Source organism: Antrostomus carolinensis, unplaced genomic scaffold, assembly GCF_000700745.2.
Source record: "Antrostomus carolinensis isolate BGI_N321 unplaced genomic scaffold, ASM70074v2 scaffold1007, whole genome shotgun sequence".
Taxonomy (NCBI): domain Eukaryota; kingdom Metazoa; phylum Chordata; class Aves; order Caprimulgiformes; family Caprimulgidae; genus Antrostomus; species Antrostomus carolinensis.
In genome coordinates, this window is record NW_010329269.1 from 77,067 (window position 1) to 100,441 (window position 23,375).

General features: G+C 40.1%; 1 protein-coding gene across 1 annotated transcript in view; it reads left to right on the forward strand.

Moving 5' to 3' along the window:
- The window catches only part of FAT3 (FAT atypical cadherin 3), a gene marked incomplete at its 5' end in the record, with an annotated part of 131,010 nt that overhangs the window by 72,221 nt on the left and 35,414 nt on the right, over positions 1–23,375 (forward strand). The window contains 6 exons of the mRNA XM_029086072.1: positions 8,312–8,701; positions 11,270–11,484; positions 12,141–12,278; positions 14,834–14,977; positions 15,529–15,726; positions 18,236–19,034. Coding sequence (XP_028941905.1) covers positions 8,312–8,701; positions 11,270–11,484; positions 12,141–12,278; positions 14,834–14,977; positions 15,529–15,726; positions 18,236–19,034 — 1,884 coding nt within the window. The remainder of the gene's footprint in view (positions 1–8,311; positions 8,702–11,269; positions 11,485–12,140; positions 12,279–14,833; positions 14,978–15,528; positions 15,727–18,235; positions 19,035–23,375) is intronic.

Below are 23,375 nucleotides of genomic sequence, written 5' to 3' on the forward strand. Positions count from 1 at the left end.
GGTTCTCACAAAATTTATACATCCATGTTATACAAGTCACTTGTGGTTGAATTTCGTTGTGTTTTTAAAGAGTTGCACACAGTTAAATATTATTTGGACCAAGATTTATAACGCAGATTCTGTAGTCATCTGATTAGTGCATTTAGATTTAATGTGGAGAGGTTAAATCAATCAAGTCTCTAATCAGTCTGGTTCTCAGTGTAGGGGACTAATTATCCACATCTTTGTGCAAAGTGGAAGAGCTGCAGCAGAAGGGACTCAGCCCTTCTGGAGACATTCAACCTTCTCACTCTGAGACATCTGCTGCCTAATCCTGACCTTCTCCACAAAGAAGTACAGAGGAGCAAACTGTGGCCCTTCGTCTGCCTGACGAGCAGCTGGGGAAGCTGGTAAACTGGGAGAAGGAGTGACTTTTTCTTTCAACTTCTGATGGAAAGTTTTGTCTTGGATTCCAAAGAAATCTATGACAAAACTGTCGTAAGTAAGGTTTGGTCTCAATGAGTTTTGATGTTTCAATAAAGATTTGGTTTGTAAAAAAAAAAAAAAAAAACAAAAAAACCCACCCAAAAAACCCCTCCATTTGCATAAGAAATAAGAAATGTCTTTTCTAGGAAGAATGATAATGTAACTTCTCATTTAGGTTTCGGTTAGTCCAGTCTGGAGTGTATCCACCTCAAACAGGGTGGTGAAGTAAGCATATTATATCTTCTTTTTCTTCTTGTCTTCTCCTTGGGTCAATGAAATAAATGAAGAAACCATTAAAACAATAAAAATGAAATATCTATCAGAAATAACAACTGAGGAACATTGATAGTTCTCTGAGGTTTATCACTTATTTGTAGAAAGTGGGATCAAAGTGCTGGTGAGCAAAGCACAGAAAAAAATCACTCCATTAAGTTGCCCAGTGGATTATTGCTTTCAAGAAGATGTGCATGGAAGTAATGAGTAAAGACTTCGACCTTAACAACAGTGGGCTTTGCTCTTGAAGGAATTAGGGCAACGGAGCCTGTTGCGCACACAGCTGGGCCACACAGCTGGGATTGGGGAAGGGTAAAGTGCTGCCAGGAGAGATTGCAGAAGTGTCAGAGAGTAGTGCGAGATGATCACAACTTGATTAAAGAGCAGTTCTCTGAGTTACGTGTAAGGGCAAGTAACAAAGTCATAAAAATGCAGAAATAGATACTGATTTTGGCATTTGCTGGCAAAGCCAGTAAACAGAAAATGTCTGCTTTGCATGTTTGTTATGTTGGGCAGGTCCCTTAAAATGGATCTAGAAACTTTTGAGGCATTAAGAATCTGAAAAAGAAGAAAACAGGGATTAAACCATGAGTAAGAAGAAAACCAGAGATGATAGGACAGAAGATTTAAAAACCCAAGAGCTCATAGGTAGAGGACTTGGCAATGAAGGCAGCACTGGCTGGATGGTATTTCTGGATATTGTCTGAGTGTCTGTAAAATAAATATAACAAGATATTTTACAGAGGATGGATCATTCTCTTTAAAACTTACATTGAGCTTCCTATATCTTTACCCATGTCTTTGCCTCACACACTTTTAAAATAGTCCAGGGGTTAGTGCACTAATGCAGGATATGGAAGACCTGAATTATTAATTCCTTTTTCTGCAGCTATTTAAAATAGCATTGCAGTAGTAAGGGGTTGTAGTTGAAGTAGGGGGCCCTTTCCACCATCACTGAAGCTGTTTTGAAAAAGGATTCAGGAATCAGTCAGAGAAAATAGAGGAGGAAAAAAAAACAAACAAAAAAACCAACCAAACAGACAAAAACAATGAATGAGCATTGCTCTGTAGCCTGGTGGGTGACTGGGTTCTGAGCTCTGTTCCCCAGGGCTTGTTCAATGATAAGTAATAGTCTATGGCAATATACCCTCATACCCCTCCTTCCTGGAAATGTGTCCTTTCCAGGACTTTTGTTCCATATGGAGAGTAGGAGGGCAATGCCCCATATCCCCCAGCTAAGGTAAGAAAAAGTATTAGCTATCATTGCATTCTGTGAAGAGCCCAAAGCTCTCAGTGTTGGCTGGCCAGTCCTGAGGACACGCACAGGTCCAAGTTCTCTCAGGGAGCTATTCAGGAGAAAACCTAGCTTTTGCCTTCTTAATAAAGGCAGAAGCACTTCTAGGAACACAGAGATACAGCACATTGAGCCTCTGAAAAATTGCCAAATAAAAATAAAAGTCAGATTCCATGGAGTTTAGACTAACCCAGTGTTAGAAGGTAAACAAACAAGGTGTTGGGGGATGTTACAGAAGGCTTATGTTTCCACCTAAACAATCCCTGCTTCATATTGCTTAGTTTGCTTCCCATGCCTAGGCACCTAGGAGACCTAATCCTGTAAGCACTCAGTCTATATGACCCTGTTGTTGAATCTTTCACAGGCCCATATTTTTAAAGCTGCAGATAGGTAGTCAGGGGGAACTTAGTCAACCAGCTTGTATTAAAATAATGATTATATGAGTGTCAAGATGACTAAGAGCTAGTCTGTGTTAAGCAAGCAGACTTCATCAAACCAGTCTCATTTCCTTCTGCAACATGTGAAGAGGCCATATAGAAAGAAATATAGGAGGTATGGTTAAGTTTGGTGAGGTTTTTAGCACTGTACCGCATGATATTTTTATAAGCAAGCTGGGGAAACGTGGTCTACATGAAACTGTTATCATGTGATTTTGAAATTACTGTTACACTGGAAGGATAAGTTAAGATAAATACTGAGTGCAGCATTGCTCTTATTTTCATTCCTGAATGGATAAGCAGGCATAAGGGCTGTTTCACTAGATGTCAGGAAGCAGAGTGGGTCTGCAAGTACCCTGGATAGTGTCAAAGTCATAGTTGTGGGATGTAACAGTTGGAAAAGTGGTATGCAAAAATACAATGCAAAGTCATCAAGATGGATGTGAAATCCTGTGTTTAGATAAGAATAATCAAGTGCACCAGTATTGTCTGGGAAATGGCTGACTGGGCAGCAGAACTGCAGAGAAGCAGCTGTATTATGGTGAATCACAGGCTGAATGTATGTTTACACTTTCATACTGGTTTGAAAAAGCAAATACTTAAATGAGATGTGTAAACAAGAGCAATGCTGGAAGAGAGAAGAAGATCTTTATGTTTACTTGGTGTTGGTAAATCCTGACCTGAAAGACTGTCAAGTTTTGAATACAGCACTTCCAGGAAGACGTGGGATACCTGGAGATTTACAAGAAAGACCACAGGTCTGGAAAACAAGTGCTACCAGGAAATATTAAAACAGTTGAGACGGGGTGCCAGGGAAAAGAGAACTGAGGTTATAAAGTATAAAAATCTTCAGATATCAGACAAGTAACTCTGAGGAAGGAAGTCAACCTTTGTTCTTTTTTTTTTCCCCTCGTCTTTTATTCTTTTTATTCAATCTCTGAAAGGATTCAGAACAAGATTCTTAGTTGTAAGATAAGTGCGGCACTGGGGTGTGTTATCCAAGGAGGTTATGGAAGTTCATGATCAAAGCATAGGCCTGTGTTTGGGTATAAACTGCATCCATCTTTTCTTTGTTCAGGGATAAATTAGATGACCTCACAAGATTCCTGCTATCTTTATATTTTTTTCATTTCTATTAATTTCTTTAATTTTTGAGATTTCCCAGACATTATTAAGAACATGGAGGCAAAGAACTAGACAAAGAAAATTGTATCTCTTGGATTATGTTGACTGAATAAGCCCTGTATTTAAATTGGATCACTGGAACATATTGGCATGGTTTAATCCCAGCTAACACCTAAGCTCTGCACAGCCGCTCACTCACTCCCTCCCAGTGGGATGGGGGAATTGGAAGAGTAGAAGTGAGAAAACTCGTGGCTTGAGATAAAGACAGTTTAACAGGTAAAGCAGAAGTTGTGTACAAGCAAAGCAAAACAAGGAATTCACTCACTCCTTCCCATTGGCAGGCAGGTGTGCAACACATGGGGATTATGCCTGTTGTGTTTATGCTGAGCCTTTTAATTAGTGTCTGGATCAAACCATGATGTAACTCCATCATTTTGGATTGAGCTGCACCTTGAACACTGTGTTCAATTTTGGACCCCTCACTACAAGAAAGATATTGAGGCACTGGAGCATGTCCAAAAAAAGGGCAATGAAGCTTGTGAAGGGGCTGGAGAACAAGTCTTATTAGGAGCAGCTGAGGGAACTCGGGTTGTTTATTCTGGAGAAAAGGGGGCTGAGGGGAGACCTTCTTGCTCTCTTCAAATACATGAAAGGAGGGTGTAGAGAGGTGGGGGTTGGTCTCTTCTTCCAAGTAACAAGCAATAGAACAAGAGGAAATGGTCTCAAGTTGTGCCAGGTGAGGTCTAGATTGGATATTAGGACAAATTTCTCACTGAAAGGGTTGTGAAGCATTGGAAGAGGCTGCCCAGGGAAGTGGTTGAGTCACCATCCTTGGAGGTATTTAAAAGACATGTAGATGTGGTGCTTGGGGGCATGGTTTAGTAGTGGACTTGGCAGTGCTGGGTTTATGGTTGGACTCAATGATCTTAAAGCTCCTTTTTAATCTAGATGGTTCTGTGATTCTATGAGTTAGACAAGGAGAAATTTTAGTTATAAAGAGAAGTTATTTTATTTCCCTGGTGCTATTTAAAGTAGTAATGACATAGAAGATGTCATTATGTGACATTCAGTGCATGCCCCTTTGTTTTAGTACAGAAGAAAACAAGGCAAAAAATCCTGTTTGAAGGATGGCATTTGAGGTACTAGACAACTGTATCTTGTACAACCTCTTCACACCAGAGATTTGGCAAAGGGCAATATTCATATCTTCTATATGCTAATAACAAGCAAATAGAAAATGTGCTTGCTTATTCCTTTATTATAAAAATTAACTGCAATCCTCTTATAGGAATAGTAATTCCTTCAAAGCTTTCCATGTTCAAGTAGTTTATGATTGACACCTTAGAAATCTGAGAAGTTTCAGTGAGTGAGTGCATAGATACACAATTTACAGACATTAATCCCTCAACAGCTGTGGGCAAGCAGTGTGGGAGGATTGCTCTCCTTACCAGTGCAGGAGCCATGGTGTTGGAGCAGTTGTTTTCTTTCGACAGAAAACATGTCCTTTGTAGTAACAACAGAATCTGCCATCATCTCCATGGCAGGGATGCCATTGACACACACTGATGGACACTTCTCTCTCAGCAGATGGTAGCCCCTAGACTAAAGCATTTTGGATTTCAGTAGAAGTAACTTCTTACTTCGTCTTTGCCTTGTACCCATTTTCTTTCCAGCCTCAAGTGAGGAAGCTGAGTGGAAATAGCTATTGCTCTAACACACTTTCTTCAAAGTGCTGTATCTGCCACAGCTTTTTATTTAATTCATTTTCCTCCCAGGAGACAAGCATTAAACTTCATCCCCACAAAACTCTATGGGAGAAGGTCAGCAAGCAGCTGAGATCTGTATTTCTCTTTCTATTCTGCCTCTGCATTCAGGCTGAAAGCTGCCAAGGGTTGGTATCTGTGGGTGTCCCAGATCACATCTTCTGCCCTCATCTTAGGGCAATCTCAGCATTAGTACCAATGCATTAAATAGCATTTTCACCTGTAAAAGCTTTTCCTCCAGGTCCTATGGGAAAGATATGACTGGTTTTGTCATCAAACCAGATTGGTACAATATAACCCACATCCCTGGAACTTTGGTATTCCTGTCTTGTTTTCAGGAAGGAAAAAAAGACCAATCCCCCCCAAAAAAAAAACCAAACACAAACTTGCCTACAAGAAGTATTTCTCTCAATTTCTACCTAAAAATCCCTTATATTAGAGGTAGCAACCAGAACACCATAATCTGTGTCTGAACGTCTCCATTGTAGGATCACTAGCAATCACTTATCAAAAAACATTTTTCATGTTTTGTTAATCAATGGCCATCATCTTTAGGAAACAGTATACAAGGAGACTGGTCTGATGATGTATTGGTCAGATTACAGTCACTGGAGTTATCACTTGTATGTAAACTCACCCTACATGGTGTCACGTGCACCAAATTCTGTCTCTCCCCACCCCTTCTTGCAAGATATTCTTGATGAAGTTTTGGAGTGTTTCAAGGCACAAGTCATGGGTAGGCCATCTCTTTTCTAGCTAGTTATACCTTTAAAGACCATGGCATCTGAATCTTCTGTGTTGTACCCAGATATGCTGTAGTGAGTATCAGTTAAGGTTTTTGTGCCAGAGAAAAACCAGACTAAGGCTCTCCTGCAATCACAGATGCATATGCGTGGTAGGTGTGTGTTAGGGTCTCTGCTTCAGAGAAGTATTTAATTCTATGTAGAAACTGGCAGACATCTAGAAGGCCCAGTACAGAATACTAAATAGCTTTACAGTTAAAACTCATATGTAGGTTGGGTGTTCAACTGCATGCTCTGAATCAGGCAAGATCCCCTTTTCCAGTATCCCCAGGGATCATCTCTAATTACTAGCTCATTAATTGTTCTAGTCAGATCTGTCCCTTTTTGTAAGTGGAAGTTGGGGGAGGATTTCTAGCAGAAGGAGATTTTCCCCAACTGGAAATGTAGACACACCTCCAGCCATTAAGACCCTCAAAACCTTTCACTTTCTAAAGGGTTTTACTCCTTTGTCACTTTTATCAGTTTGATTGATTGTCAGCTGATAGATCATTTGGATGCAGGTATAAAGAGGCTGAGTGAAGGGGTGAGCGTGGTCTCCAGAAGGCTGTAGGGTATTCAGAATCTAGGTATTTCAAAACATGAAAGAGTCTCGTACTAGTTCATGGGCTGAGCTCAGTTCCTCGTCTGTAGGACAGGAGTCACCTCCTCGGCTGCATTGCCCATTTTGCTAAAGGAAAGCCTCTGTATTTTTCACATTTGAGATGAATAGGGAAATTTGATGTGAATAGGGAAATTCTACTGTGATTTAAAAAAAAAAAAAAAAAAAAAAGCTGGTTCATTGCAATACCACCTTTTAAAATTTTCCTTATTTTAAAGACATTTGAGTGTTTGAAATACACTCTGGTATGTCAAGCACTGCATAAAACTTTAATCCCTGAAGAGGCCAAATAGTAATTCCTAGCACTTTCCATGTAGGGGCTGGGACTTTGTAGTTGCTCTAGCTTTTATGTGTGTATGACTGAAGAAAGAGTCTCCCAGCTCCCCCTTGTGTGGACGCTTTACTCCTGCTACGTCAAGCAGAAAACAGCTGTGATTTGTGCTGCTTTTGATCAGACATTTCTACAATGCTTTGCTGCTGGAAAGCAGAATAATACTGTCACAAATTTTAAATTAACAAAATATGCCTAGAAGGGATTGGTAGCTCTTGTTTGTCTGATTAATGTCAGTCTTGTAAAGTCTGTTCTCCAACAAAAAGGGCAGCGAATACTCAAGTGAGAGATGTGAAAACCAGAGACTCTCCATTTTAGCTGATCTTTGTGTTTTAGTTATAATCTCTTGGTGAAACACCCAGGACCAAACCATTAAATCAACCAGCATCAAGGGAGTTGAATTAGGTTGTATCTGTGTTCACTTTTAATTAGATTTGAAATGGCTATCCCACTGTAGGGCACCAAGCAACCAAGTCAGTACCTTCCCCTCAGGCCATATTACTGACAACAACCTTAGCATAGATCTGCATATTCAACAGCTGGGTGGATAGGTGTTATGTATTGGGAAATACAGGCAGGATTTGAAAAACAGAAGATATCCTTCATACAACTCAATTTTTGCTCTCAAATTGGGGAAGTGGGGAACTTTCCTTTCTGAAATGTCCATATTCTGGCAGGAGTTCTTTGATGCAACTTTTGTCTAACAGGTATTATCTTATGATAATATTTTGCTGCTCAACAGTGGAATCAAGGCACTGGTAGCAAGTACATTCTGTGCCACCTGATGTATTTTTATGGGTTTATTTTTTCCTTCTGTACATTTCTGTTCCTTCAAGATGCACTCTGAGACATTTCCAATTTCAGCATTCTGCCTGTCTCATCTAATTCAATTGTAAGCTTTCCTGGGCAAGGACCATATCTACATTCTGCTTTCAAGTTCCATTACACAGCAGTTCTGCAAAGTGATTTTTTTTTTAAAAGTATCATGATGAGGGAAGGAACTAAACTTATCCATGGGGATTTGACATGTGAGAAGAGCATGTCCTGATCTCCCAAACTTTGAGCAATACCGTACCCACAGGCACACCTACCTCCATGTGCTTCGCCCCCACTGGAAATGATCAGTGTGATAGCAGCTTTTGTTTATGGTTTTTGTTAGATGGGAAGATGTTGTTGCTTTCTTTATTTCACTTTATCATTTTCACATTTGCTTCTCTTTCAGGTGTGAACAGAAAAGTTACCTATTCCCTGGCAGACTCTGCAGATGGTTACTTCTCAGTTGATCGGTCATCAGGAATCATTATTTTGGAGCATCCACTTGATAGAGAGTTTCAGTCTTCCTATAACATCAGTGTAAAGGCTTCAGATCAGAGCATTGTGCTGACCTTGTCCTCGTTTGCCACCGTTACCATTACAGTGCTAGACATTAATGACAACCCCCCTGTGTTTGAAAGAAGAGATTATCTTGTCACAGTACCTGAAGACACCTTACCAGGCACTGAGGTCCTTTCTGTTTTTGCTACAAGCCAAGACATTGGTACTAATGCTGAGATTGCCTATTTCATCAGATCAGGGAATGAGAAAGGGAAGTTCAGGATTAACTCAAAAACAGGTTTGTAGAGTGGCTCTTACTTTTAGTACAAAATGAAAGCATCAGAAAAATGTGAATGCTTTGGAGAAGGCTCTGGGACCAAAATAATTCCAAGAACAGAGACTCAGAGCTTGTCAATATGCAATTAGTTGCACAGTTAAAAACCAGTTTTAGGTTGGAGAGTGATGTAAATTACAGGCACACTCAGCTGCCCCAGCACGAGTGGAGAATACTTTTCTCCATTAGTATATCTGTTGAAGTCAATGTAGATGTGACAACCCGTTAGCCAAACTGTGCAACCCTTACAGTGATGAATGCTTACAATGTTTACCTGCTTACCAGCCGAGTTCAGCCTCATGTCTGGACCTTAGTAAGCATCAGACAGTGCTGTCAGGACTGAATAGCTGGTGGTCCTAACGTGAGACTGCTGTTTATACAACTGTATGCAACTTCACTGACGTAAGTTGCTCCTGATTCGTGTTGTCTGACAGTTGACTTCAGCCATGGTGTGGTTTGGTTTTTTTTGTTATATATCACAAAATTTAAAAACATACTTCTGCTTCTCTTTAAGAAATACTAAGAGGAGCTACCTTATTTGCTGCAAATGGCTCATTTTCTTACAATGTCCTTAATGGGATATATTCTTTATCCTTGCTGAGGTTTTAATCTGTCAACAGTAAGCTATGATTCTTCTGTGCTTCATGTAGTGGATCCTCTTATAACATTCAGGGTGACCAGTACAAATCTGCCACCAGAGCTTCAGAGCAAAACAATCTTGATTTTGAAAGCTGAAGGTAACACTTGTTTGAGTGCAGCTGTAACAACGGGCAACCTGGAAAATATCAAAATGATGCATTGTATCATTTATATTACCGTGTGCAAAAATCTCTCTCCGGATTTTGCGGAGGGAGACCTCTGGGGAGGCCACTACCTTACATGTAATGGACTTAACATAATTGTGTGTTGTCTGTTGTCTTCATAATGTTGATTAGTGCTAACAAAATTTAAACATAAATACACCGAGACAGCGATACTTAACTTCACATTTGACAATGACCCAAGGAGATAAATCAATAAAAACCCATAATGAAGCTTAATCACACATGGAAAAAAAAACAAAAACAAAACAAAAAACTATTTATTATTCATTAATGTATGACAGCTCCATTATTATCAGTTTAGAGGCAGGAGCTCAGTTTCCAGACAACTGGCTGCTGATGTAGCATGCCTGATCAGGCCTTGAAAAATAATGTCCTTCACACCATTTATCAGTGGGAGCTCTCTGCTAGCCACTTGGAAGCTTCTCTTCAGGGCTTCTGCTTCCAGCAAGTCATGCTGAAAGGTAGGATTCATTTGGAGAGAGCCCAGACGATATTAAGAAGAATGATCTGAGGTCTGTAAAATGTGGCTTACCAGGGAAGACTGAAGGACTTGAGGCTATTTAAACTAGAAAAGAGAAGACATGCTGTTAGTATTCAAGTCTATAAAAAGTACCTATGAAGTGGAGGGGAATAAACTGTTCTCTATGCCCACTCATGAGGAAAGAAGTTGTGAATGGGCTTAAGTTGCCGTTGGATTATTTTGGTTAAATGACAGGAAGAAATTCCTAACTGTAATGATTATTAAGTACTGAAATAAATTTCCTAAGAAGGTTAGGAAACTGATGTTGTTGAAAGTTTATAAGAACATTAGAGATGAGTACCTTCAAGAATTATTGGGTTTAACTGACCTGTTTTGGGCAGCAGTGGACTAAATGACCTTTAAGCCCCATACATCCCTGCTCCTGATGGGTATTGAAAAGGATTTGGCTTGCCCAAGGTTAAGGATTTGCTTTTAAGTCTTTCCTGCCATGCCCAGTACTACATCCTTCAAGGCATCACTGGTAATCTGTGAACAAGCCACTCCTCTCATCATGTTAATTTTATGGGCACATGAGAAACTGGTGGAGGGCTTGCATAAAAATAATTTCGATCCTAGAGGGGGTCTGGGTGCACAGAGTGAGTCAGGTTACAGAGAATCTTAATTTTGAGTTGTGTGGTGAGGGAACCCAAAATTTATAAACCTAGTTCAGTGGGGAAGTCCCTGTTTAATCACATAAATGATAGACATTTCTCAAAGGTATTCATACCCCATTCATTTGTATTTAATTCATGAGAAGTTAATTACGTGGGAGTGAATTTCTGTTGACTTGTCAGGGCTGATTTCCAGAGCCGGCATCCAGTTCTCCCACAGGCTCTGTGCATAAGCCCAGGCGAATGGGTGGATATGGCCCCCACTTCTCTGTCTACGACACTCATATAATAAAAAGTATTTTCATTATAAACCATTACTTGCTTCATATCTTGTGAAGGTCCTTTCTGCAGAGGCAACCCAAGTGCAATTGGCATCATTCTTTAATCAAAAGACAGCAGTAGAAACCTGACCAAATATTTTTATTGGATTGGGCAGTGTTACTGTTAGAACAAAATATTTTGTATGTGTGCCATGGTGATAAATGACACACTGTACTGTTTACTACAGTCAAATCCCTTAGTCCGTAGCATTATTTGTTTTTTGCTGACTGTTGACATTCCCTCCCTTGCTTCAAAGGAGCAATTTCCATTTTTGAAGCTTTGGATTATGAATCGTGTAAGGATTTCTACTTAGTAGTGGAAGCAAAAGATGGAGGTACTCCAGCCCTGAGCGCTGTGACGACTGTGAATGTAAACGTGACAGATGTCAATGACAACGCACCAAAATTCAGCCAGGTGGTCTACAGTGCAGTCATCAGCGAGGATGCCGCCATCGGTGATTCGGTGATAATGGTGAGCGAGGCTGTAGGCAGCATTTAGGTGGGATGAAGCCCTGTGCCACATGACTTTTAATAACACCAGTTAATAATGATAACTCCTGCATCTTCAATCAGCCAAACTGTTCTCTAGCCAATGCTCTGTGTCTGCTACTGCTTTCCAAGCTGCCGCCAGTTGCCCCCAGAAAGAAAGCAGTAGTGGTACTGGCTGTTTCTTTTTAACCCAAATATATTGTCAAAGAACACTGACATGTTTAAGGCATTGCATTTCATGAGGCAGCTAGAAACAAGTGGGTTTTATTGGAAGGGCAGAATTCAACTTTTCAGTGAAATACATATTATCTGTGTAGTCTGGCATGCAGTGTGCCCCACCTAAACCTCACAATACTCTCATCTTGGATCTTGTGGATCCAGAAATAAAGTGTTATATGGAATATTAAGATTAAAATATTGTGTATGTTTTAAGGCTAGAATTTTGAAAAGGTCCAAGTGGAACCTCCTATCAAACACTGATTGGCTTGATGTTTGGCTTGATGCTGTAGAGGTGTGCAGTTCAGATGTAACTAGTCTGATGGAATATGAAGTCTGACTTTTTGGGGTGTTGAGCAATTAATGTATCATACAGATGGCTTAATATTTGTTTTTCTAATTTTTACTCTTCTCCCAAAAAAGTTGATAGCAGAAGATCTGGACAGTCCTCCCAATGGCCAGATTCATTTTTCCATAGTGAATGGGGATCGAGACAATGAATTTTCAGTTGATCCTGTTTTGGGACTTCTGAAGGTTAAAAAGAAATTGGATAGAGAAAGGGTAAGACATGTGTGACTTCTTAACTTACAAAGATTTACAGATGTGTATTGATCCCAATTCTTCTGATAGTTTGCTTTGAAGAAGCTTCTTTTATACTATGCCACAATCAGCCTAAGATGCTCCAACAGGTCTTTCTAGTGTTGTTCCACTGCTTCCCACCCCAATCCTATCTACAAGCCAACTTCTCTGCTAGCATTCCCATCCTGCACCAACACAGCAACTGAGGCCAGATTGGGGAAAAAAGCAACCTTGGATTTCTCGTGAGGTGCCACCAGCAGCTGATGCTGTGTTAATAAGCTGCGTGTGCAAGTGCACACGTGCGGCAGTGTGTGCAACGGAGTGATTACAACATACTCCAGATTGTGGCACCGAGCACCGAGCTGAGACCTCAGCCATTAATTAGCGCTCTGCAAAACATGTCATTGGGGAGGTGATGTTATGAAGTGGCCAGGCTGTACCAAAAGTGAAAGAGTGCTTCATTAAACAGATTCTGCTGTTTTGTTTGCTCACTAGGTTATTCATTCAGGGTGATTTATCACCTTTTTTGCCATAGCTAGCAATTAGCAGCTTTTGGAAAAAACCAAACAAATACAGTTGCCTGTGCTACTAGCAGGGTGGGAGGATGCTGCATGGCTTCAAAAGTCTTGCAACACACAAAGAAATCCATGCCTCCTGCCTCCGAGCAGAGCATCCATGAAACCGGGGAAGCTGATTGCTGTCCTCAGAATATTGGCTCAGCTGGAAAAGCTCTCTACTGGCAGCAGGGCTGCTGCTGCTTAAAACAGTGGTGAATAATATCCTTTCTGTATTGTTACAGAAGCAGGATTAAATTGACAGTGTTTATGGCAGAATAACTTTACCACAGATTGTCAAGGACAGGGAATTAACAATGGTTGTGCATATTACAAATTTGCTGTAATATATTTCTCTTAAATAACACAAGCTTAATTTCTTAATATGTTTTTATTTAGTTTCTGAAGTGCACTCATGTATATCTGCATTCAGACACACACTTTCACCCTCACTGGTGTATACATGTTTAATGCCAGCTCTGTTAGATCTGCATTTTCCAAAGTTTCACTGGGTTAAAATAAGCTGGGATATTGTCTTTTTCTTTGCTTCCTTGGCACATTTCCTAGACACAGGTGTTTCTGACCCCTTCAGGGAAAATGATACATGGTGCCCCATCTGCTGTAGATCCCCAAAGGCAGTGCTGACTCCCAGGTTTCAGTGGTTTAAGGAAACTCATTTGCAGAGCTGTAATCACATAGAAACCATGACATTTGCCATCTACCTTTCTAGGGTACATTGAAATGAAAAGAAAAACAGACAAAATTTGGGAAAGATCCCACAAAACTCTCAGTCTTGTCTTTAACAGTAGAAATCACAGCTCAAAAGGGAAAAAAAAAATAATATTTTTTTTAATTTAATAAAAAAATAATTCTCAGCCTTAGCTTCTTGATTTCCCATAGTTCAGGATTCTTCATCTGTCCTGTTTCTCTGTGCCCCCACTAAATTGCAGTCTTTCTCCTAAAACCCCCAAGAAAACTGTTTCCTTTTTCTTTAGGTCAGTCTCACATCCCAGAAAAGCCTCCTTGTTTCATACACTTAACCTGGACTCCTCCCTCCTATCCAAATGGCTTTCATTTTTCAAATGGCTTTGGATTTCCTCCTACTTTTACTCACTCCCTTAGAAGGATTCACAGGAGGACATGTCAGCAGCTCTCCCTGGGAAGCATGGAGCTGCTGTATACAGTAAAAAGCAGTTGTAAGATGTAGAGAAGCTGACATAAGGATGCAGTTCATAAAAACAAATTGTCATCCATAAGCTGTGCATAGACAGAGCTTTTGCAGATTGTCACATATGCTCACACCTCATGCATGGGCACATATGTGTGTAGAGGGCCCATGGGTGATGTGCTGAACTGCCCACACCGTGCTGAGGAGTTTGTGTCTGTTGCAAACAAGTAGGCTCAAAAAACCCTTATCTTCTACTGAATGGTGAATAATATCCTGTTGCTACAAAGACTGTTGTCTCTAGTAGTCCCAAATGTTTTCCAGTGTGTTTAAGCCAGCTGCCTCTGAACTTCTTCTTGGTTCTCCATCACCAAGTTAGAAACAGTGTGTGTCAAACTGAGGTTGGCTCTAATAAGCAATTTATATAATATCCTGGAAACCAACCGTAAGATAAATAGCATCAGGTCACATATCCCAGCTGACACCTAGGAGAGATGAAAATGTTAGTTACAGTAGTAACGGCTGAGTTTAGATATTTTCCATCATTTATTTTTTGTCTGCCCCTTTGTTTCAGGAATGTGTCATCTGATACAGTTATTTTAATACAGTGAAGCTTTTATGTTTATTGATAGCCTTATAAAACAGAAGTTGGGACACAGTGAGGCAATAAACAGGATAATGTTATACTAAGGGTAGGGAAGGTAATGAGGCCAAACATCTTACCTTAGAATGTGGTAGCTGGTGCACTGGATGTAAAGAACAGGAGTTAAAATTTAGGACCACTTTCACAATGATTTAATGTTTTCACCTTTTTGCAGATATCTGGTTATTCATTAGTTATCCAGGCAAGAGACAGCGGCACCCCTCCTTTGTCTTCATCTGTGACGGTCAACGTGGACATTTCTGATGTGAACGATAATAGCCCTGTATTTACTCCAGCTAACTATACAGCTGTAATTCAAGTAAGTTTATCCTGCACATCAAAAACTTCTTTGACTTTTAAAATATGAAAACATTTGGTTTCAGTTAAGTGGCTTTTGATGATTTATCTGCAGAAGATGTATCGAGTGATCTTATTTAAAGGAAAGTATAAACACGTCTTTCTTAAGCCTTTGGTAAGTTTCTGTTTGCTGAGGCTCCTTAACCTCAGCATCTGTCGCACATTTCACCCTTCATCCCTGCTGCACCAGGTGCTCTGGCCTCAAAAAGTCTGAGCTGGTTTGAGTTCGCACTTCTTTACACCTTGCTCAGGGCGTGAGTCTTAATGGTTAGTCAGTCCTGACCTGACACAGTATGAGGCAGAGCTCATCAGTCCCTGGAGATGTGGTGGGTACCTCTATCTCTGCTACCAGTCCATGGGGCGTAAACGGTGTCACATAACCACTGCTTGGGAAATGCCATCTTGGGCAAAGAGCATTCAGTTGAATATTCTCAAAAGCGAAACGTGATGGTTTATGATTGTGATGTGTATCATTTTAATCCTTTTCTTTGTATGCTGTGTATATGTGTAAAGGAAAATAAACCAGTGGGAACAAGCATTTTGCAGCTGGTAGTGACAGACAAAGACTCTTTTCACAATGGCCCCCCTTTTACCTTCACCATCCTCACTGGCAATGAAGAGGAGGAGTTTACTCTGGACCCTCACGGCATCTTGAGATCTGCAGTCATCTTCAAGCACATGGTTGCAACCGAATATGTGCTCTGCGTGCAGGTACGGCTTGATTTTTGCATCTGCACCAAAAAAAAAAACAAAAAACCCCTCATAGTGGTACGTCATCTGTACATTGCCTGTATGGGTTGATTTTAATGGACTGTATTCTGTGAGTAAATGCCACGCATTCCAGTTTACAAGTGCACAGTATGGTGTATTTCCTTTGACGTGCTTAAACCTAATTTCATATAAATAGGTAGCCAGCCACCTTTCCAATTTCCTCTGCATGAAATGGATTTTCTGAGCAGTGGCCGTTATGATTTAAGATTTTCATCTTTTTTTCTTCTTTTTTTTTTTTTTTTTTTTTTTTCCTGTAGCTAAGCGAGGAAAATAAGCAAAAATACTTTATGTACATATAAATACAGCACAGAAAGAGTGACATCAAAATATTGTTCTAGGAAGGAAAATCACTTCTGCTTTTAAGTCATAAATTTAACCATAAATTTTTGGAAGCCTACCAAGAATTCATGAAATCACATTTCCAAGGTCAACTTAGCTTTTAAAGAATGTGAAAATAAGACATGCAATAGAAGCCCAGATCAAACTTAGCTTTAGAATAATTCTTGAAGAACTTTGTAACCAGGGTAATTTTGATTACAAAAAACTGTAAATCCAAAAGTAATTTGTTCACATTTCTCAGGCCTGCCAGAAATAATATAGTAGAGTTTAGTAAATATGCAAGTCTAGGGAATGAACTACACCTCTTCATTGCAATGGGACATGGTCCTATCAGCTAAGTCTGAAATGCAGGCTTCCTCCACTTGCTTTGCTGGGATTGATTTCTCTAAGTACAGCCTATGTGCTCCCTTACAAGAACATTTAGTGCTGTTCACAGCAGTAACATCCTCAGTTAGTTACAATTCAAAAAATACAAGCTCTGATGCTAATTAGAGTAAAGTTTTACAAGTTTGCCATTTAATATTTCTGAAACCTATTTTTTGAGCCTTGTAGGAAAATAAAAAAACCTCATGTTTCATTTTTACCATGCCTTCATCCTAAAATACTCTGATTTCAGGCAATTTGCTAGCCAATGTTCCTGTATAGCCAAAACTGGGCATGAGAATTAAATTTGAGCAGCATCCCCTAGCTATACAGATCCAAGTATGTCATACAAAGGAAATATTAGACAGACCACAATGTCTGAGATGCACTAACATGTTCAGAAAACCACACTGTTGGATTGTGGAGGCCTAATTCCTCCCAGTATTCTTTTCTTTAGGGATTTCTGCAGTGAAAACATATTTTATCATTTCCTGTTGTGTATAGACCATAGAAATGTTTATTTCCATTCTTATGTGCCAGAGTGCTGCTTTCTCTTTTCCACCATCAGGTTCCTCCTCTGTGTTAGTTTTATTAAAAAGTAATGTTAAAATTGAAAGTGGAGTGGGGTGTAATCTCTGTGTATGTATGTGCATGAATACATAAAATCTTTTTTTAGATACTCTACCCAGGATTGTTAGGAGTGAGGTTGAATGATTTTTGGAGTGTCTTAGAGATACTAAAGCTTTCCTAGCAATATGCGTATTACTGTTGCCATCCTACCTTTTTTTTTTTCTCTTTTGCTTGTAAATTTTCCTCCCCATGTCCAAATATGAAGATCTTTAAATGTGTGCAACATCTCTACCCTGTGGTAGTTTAGTCTTCTGTTCTTCTCTGGAGCAAATGTATGTGTGGAGCAGTATATCTTAATAGTGACTTAAATGAAACATTTTTCTTAGTGCAAGAAAGGACGCTGATTCAAGTTTGCACACCTTTCTATCAAGATGGCCTTGGTTTTTTTGTCATACTTGCTCTTTTACTCTCTATAAAAAAGTGCAAATGATGCCATCATACGTGCTCTGGGTCATATAGTCATCTGTCCAAGTGCAGTACTGCTCTCATATTTTATCATTGGTAACAGTACAAGCACCCTTTTTCATTTTTGGAGGGTTATAAATTTTATTTATTTCAAGCATGTTTCTTGATTGCTTCAGGTAAAGTAGTACAGAGCACTGCAGAAAAATTCTGAACTCCCTCACATCCACACAAACGAGGCAGGGTCTGAAACACTTTGGAGCATACCAAGCAATGCAGAAACTGATGCTGGTATTTCAGTGGGATTCAGTCTCCTTTCCAGGGTAGAAGTGAGACCAAACTCCATTTGGTGCAGAATATACCACATTCAGATGGCTCTGTCATGAAGAGGACAAGTGATAGCTATGGGATCCTGGGAACATTTCAGTTTGAGTAATGAGACATTCTGCTGACACATTTCTCTCTGCAATCCACTTAGATGAGATATCTGTGCTTCCCTAAAGAGTTTGTAAGTTCCACTGCTAGAAATGGCTGAGACATTTCTTTACATCTATATTTTGCAGTTGTATTTGGGAAGTTCTCTTGAGAGGTCTTCAGAATTACTGATGCTGTGAAAATATACCTAGCAAGGTGTTACGGTGTTTGGCTGTATTCTGTGTCCTATGTGTGTCTTATTTTGGTTTTTCTTTTTTATTTTTTTTATAAATTACACTAGGCAAAGGACTCTGGGAGACCTCAGCAGGTTTCCCACACCTATGTTCAGGTGAGGGTTATTGAAGAGAGCATTCACAAACCAACTGCCATTCCACTGGAGATTTTCATTGTCACCATGGAAGATGATTTCCCGGGGGGAGTCATTGGGAAAATTCATGCCACAGATCAGGATGTGTACGATGTCCTCACATATACGCTAAAATCAGAGCAGAAAAGTTTGTTCAAGGTCAACAGCCATGATGGGAAGATCATTGCTCTTGGAGGGCTCGATAACGGCAAGTATGTCCTGAATGTCTCTGTCAGTGATGGCCGGTTCCAGGTACCCATCGATGTTGTGGTCCACGTTGAGCAATTGCTACAAGAAATGCTGCAGAACACAGTCACCATCCGTTTTGAGAATGTTTCCCCAGAAGACTTTGTGGGCCTCCACATGCATGGGTTCAGGCGTACCTTACGCAACGCAGTGCTCTCCCAAAAACAAGACAGCCTACACATCATCAGTATTCAGCCGGTGGCAGGCAGCAATCAGCTTGACATGCTGTTTGCAGTTCAGATGCACAACAGTGGTTTCTATAAGCCTGCCTATTTGATTCAGAAGCTTACCAATGCAAGGAGACATTTGGAAAATGTGATTCGTATTTCTGCTATCTTGGAGAAGAATTGCTCTGGACTGGATTGTCAGGAACAACACTGTGAGCAAAGTCTATCTATTGATTCGCATTCCCTGATGACCTATAGCACAGCACGAATTAGTTTTGTGTGTCCCCGCTTCTACAGGAATGCGCGTTGCATGTGCAATGGTGAGTACCGCTCCCTCTTCCCCTCCCATCTTTACACATTGTGCGATAGGATCAGTTTTATTCCTCTGATGCAGATGAGAAGGGGCATTTCAATTCAGTCTGTTAAAGCATGACTGGCTGATGTATTGTGGGAATTGATTTCTTGGGCTCAGGAAGAATTGTTCATGTTTACTGATGTAAATGGAAGTTGATGAACTTTGGCCTTTTACAACAAAGACCGCTTTCCTGGAGGCTCCATAAACAGAGCCATCAACCAGCTTCCAGGGGAGGGGAAGGAAGGGGAGAGGAAGGGAGAGGGGATGGAGGGATGTGGTTTCCTACCCCCTCAGTGCCACCACTGGGGTAAACCTGGAGTGTGACTGTAGCAGAACTGCCAGGTCTGCAGCAATGCACCAGCAGTCTCCAAGGGAGGAGGACCTCTGACCTAAGCAGTGCAGGTGGAAAGGCCTTTTCCAGTCCCATTTTTGCAGAGAGGCATGGAAACCAATGAAGTATTTTATTAAGTAACTGCAGGCAAGCACTATTCCTGACCTGTAATGCTACAGTAGGTGACAGGGTGGGGTTTTGGTTGGGTTTCAGGCTGTTCCACGTTTTGGCAGAGACATCACATGGGCATATATGACAGACTTGAGAGCCAATCTTCCTTTTGATTCTGCACTTGGAGTATAAAACCTCAGGCAGTTATAATAATAGTGCTGTTTCTTTTGTTTGCCAGGCTATTTGCTCCTCATTCCACTTCATTTAAGAGTAGAGAAAAAAGCTGCTGTAAAATCAATACATCTGAGTCTCCCTCATCTTAAGCACACACGCACACATGCACACACAGAGAGCAGTACAAGAATGCAGCAGCCATGTCTTTCAGTAACCAACCTTTGTTTCTGCAGCAGTCAGCAGGACTTCCTTCATCTCTTACTGTCAACTTCAACGGGGATGAAAATAGGCATAAATTGCATAAAACTTAACCAGAAATCATTGTCTCCTGTGGCTCATGAATAATAATGCCATAGAAGTTCAGTTCAGCAAAAATACCTGAATTCTGCATCTGAGGTGTTTTCATGTACATTCAAGAGCAGACTATCTAGTCAATTTTTAAGTAATAGTGTTAAAACTTTCAAACAGGTATATCTATTATAACAATAGTTGGCATTTTGTTACACATGAAAAGCTCTGAAATAAAGGATTTTCCCAATTTTAAAAGGGACAATGCTGTAATATCTTCCAGACGAGCCTAGGAGCCATGCAGGAGCACTGTCTGCAAAACACTTTTATATGCTCTTAAGTCATAGCTTTGTCTCATTTTCGTACCAAGAAATCACAAATCCTCATCTCCATGGGGATAGTGATAGCCCTCACTGTCAGAAATTGGTTTTCTCGCAGCCAAAATTTTCACTGTTTATAATTTCATTTCACTACTTAGTAAAGTCAATAATGATGTATTATTCTCTTCAGATACTAATAGTAAGTGGATCTGCCTCATAATCCCTTAGCTTAATTCCAAAAAATGGTTTTTGCAATGCAGTACAGTTCTGATCCAGCAGCTCTCTCCCTCGTCCTCCCTGCACAGCAAGTCTGCATTGGAATCACAAAAATTCAGCTGGGATAATGATTTCCAAATTTTTCTATCATGTACCAGTCAATCCTCAAAATACATGGCAGGCTGCTGGAAAGGCAGTGTGGTTCTTCAGACTGTTGGTGTTCCCTACCCTCTGGACCATTCATCATGCCCTCGAAGACTGCTGTATGAGAACAGTTCAGCTGGAAAGCTGGAAGGGTTCCCACAGCTCCTGTTCGAGCCAGTACGTGCTCATTTCCCCTAGGTGAACCACAGGACTTGGGGTGACATTGTCCATGTCCAGTCCACCATCCAACCTGTAACAAAAATGTCCAGAGCTGCTGATTTAGACGTAGCCACCAGAGAAGAGTAAGTCTTGGTGCCTGTTACTTGCACATATATAAGATATCTTAGGGGGAAGTAAAAAAATCCATGCTTTGCCCTTCTCCACATTAGTTAATCCTTCAGCCTCATCTACCATTTTTAATTAAAGAAGCTACAAGAAATGTCTTGGTATTTAGGTAAATACAGAGACACACACTGTGTTTTATCACATAGGAGGTAACACAGACTTCTGAGGGTACATTAATTAAAGAATGTATGTAAAGTTTTGCTTTCATGAAGGCTCAAGACTAGACCCAGTAAAAGAGTTAGAAAAATGCAAGTACTTCTTTGATCATTAGTTCTTCTACTTGGACATAAATGCAGCAAGTCAATAAAAGTACACAAAATACTGGAATAAATTTATTTTGGCTTGTTTAACAAGACAGCATTAGCAAGATATTATCAGGACAATAAAAGTATTATGGTAGTATTATACTTCTTTTGTTACTAGGATATTTCATGATCCAGTCCAGTAAATATTAATAGCTTGAATTTTGACAAAGCCATTAAAACATTGCATATGTTTCCAGAGATCTGATTCAATTATGACCCAGAAAGCTTGAGTTTGAACAAATTCACTCATTCTTGAAATATGTATCATACTTGGAGTGTTTTTCCCACTGGCAGATGTCACAGATATGCACAATTTATGCATGCCAGCTGTGCATAACTTACCTAGATTACCTTTGTGAGCAAACGGAGTTATCTAACATGAAAATGCAAGGAGACTAAAGCAGGCACGGGGTGAACTTTAGAGATTCAGCAGCTCAGCTCCGGAAGGATAAGTTTGAAAGTTCAGGTGCATCAATCTAAGTCTTTAAAATCAATAAAATTGAACTAAAGAGTTTTCCAATAACAGACTGTCTCCTTAGATTTCTGGCTCATCTACTTGTGTCTGTATGAAAAATATTATAACAAACTGGGGTTTGTTTCACTGTGGCTATAGGGGTTATGAGATTGCCAATCTCCCATCACATGACGAGAGGAATGCAAACATCTGTCAGTGCTTGTAAGAAAGGAAGATAAGAGGACCGGAATAAATATATTCATGTAAAATAGTTCTCATGACATTCTCATTTTTCACACGGAAAAAATCTATTTTGTATTTTTATATTTTCATGATGGAATGTAATTATTTTGTGTTGAGACAAAGATGCAGGGAAGAAGTAGGTTTTGTTGGGGCTACTTTGCTATGGAGTTATTCTGCATTATAATCTTACAACAGTGAGGTTACATTAATATGTTTATGGCAGAGGGATGAATTGAAATAATCTTGACAAATGTGAGTACATATCTGCATCTGAGCTGGTCACTCCAGGCCCCATTTTCAGACAGTGGAAAGAATGAGGTCTTTTTAATGATGTGATACATCTCTCCCTAGATGTCTAAAATCAGTCGGATGAATCATGCCCTAAAGTTAGATGAGATGAATTCCATTTCAAGTGTTTAATATGGTTCTGGCTTAATAGTTTGAAAGAATTTTTCTAATAGACCCAGAAGTGTTCAGCAGAAGTGCAGACGCTCACATTCACGTTATTTAATCAAGTGAATAGCAGTCTTGGACCACTTTCTCACAAAACCAGGCAATTCAGACATTGTGAAGCCACTTCTAGCATTTTGTGAATGTTCTGACAAAGGAAATCATAGACTATGATGCATTATAAGATCTACTATTAATATAGGACCTAATCTTAAAAGGTGGTCTATGTCCTCTGCTAATACAGAGCACATGTTGCGCCTTAAAGAGTCCTAATTGTTTTACAGGAGTGGGGATCAGGAACCCAATTCCTATGTGTACAATACCACATTTTCAGGAAGCATACACATACTAATGAACCTTGAGTTGTCCTGACAAGATAGTCAAAAAGATTGAAGGTGTCTTGCCTTTGCTTGGGAACAAAAAAGCTGCAGAAAAATTAAAGAGACTTAATTTGACTGGAGTCCTTTTCACATTGCACTTGTGTAAGGAGAGATGTTTCTCCCTGTGAATATCACCCATTTTAAGGCCCACACTGAGAATGCACAATCTCATCATCATAGAGTCATCATAAAATGGTTTGGGTTGGAAGGGACCTTAAAGATCATCCAGTTCCAACCCCCCTGCCATCAGCAGGGACACCTTCCACTAGATCAGGTTGCTCAAGGCCTCATCCAAACTGCCCTTGAACACTTCCAGGGAGGGGGCAGCCACAACTTCTCTGGGCAACTTGTGCCAGTGTCTCACCACCCTCACAGTAAAGAATTTCTTCCTAATATCTAATCTAAATCTGCCCTCTTCCAGTTTCAAGCCATTACTCCTTGTTCTATCACTACCTGCCCTTGTACAAAGTCCCTCCCCAGCCTTCCTGTAACCCCTTCAGGTATTGGAAGGCCACTATAAGATCTCCCTGGAGCCTTTTCTTCTC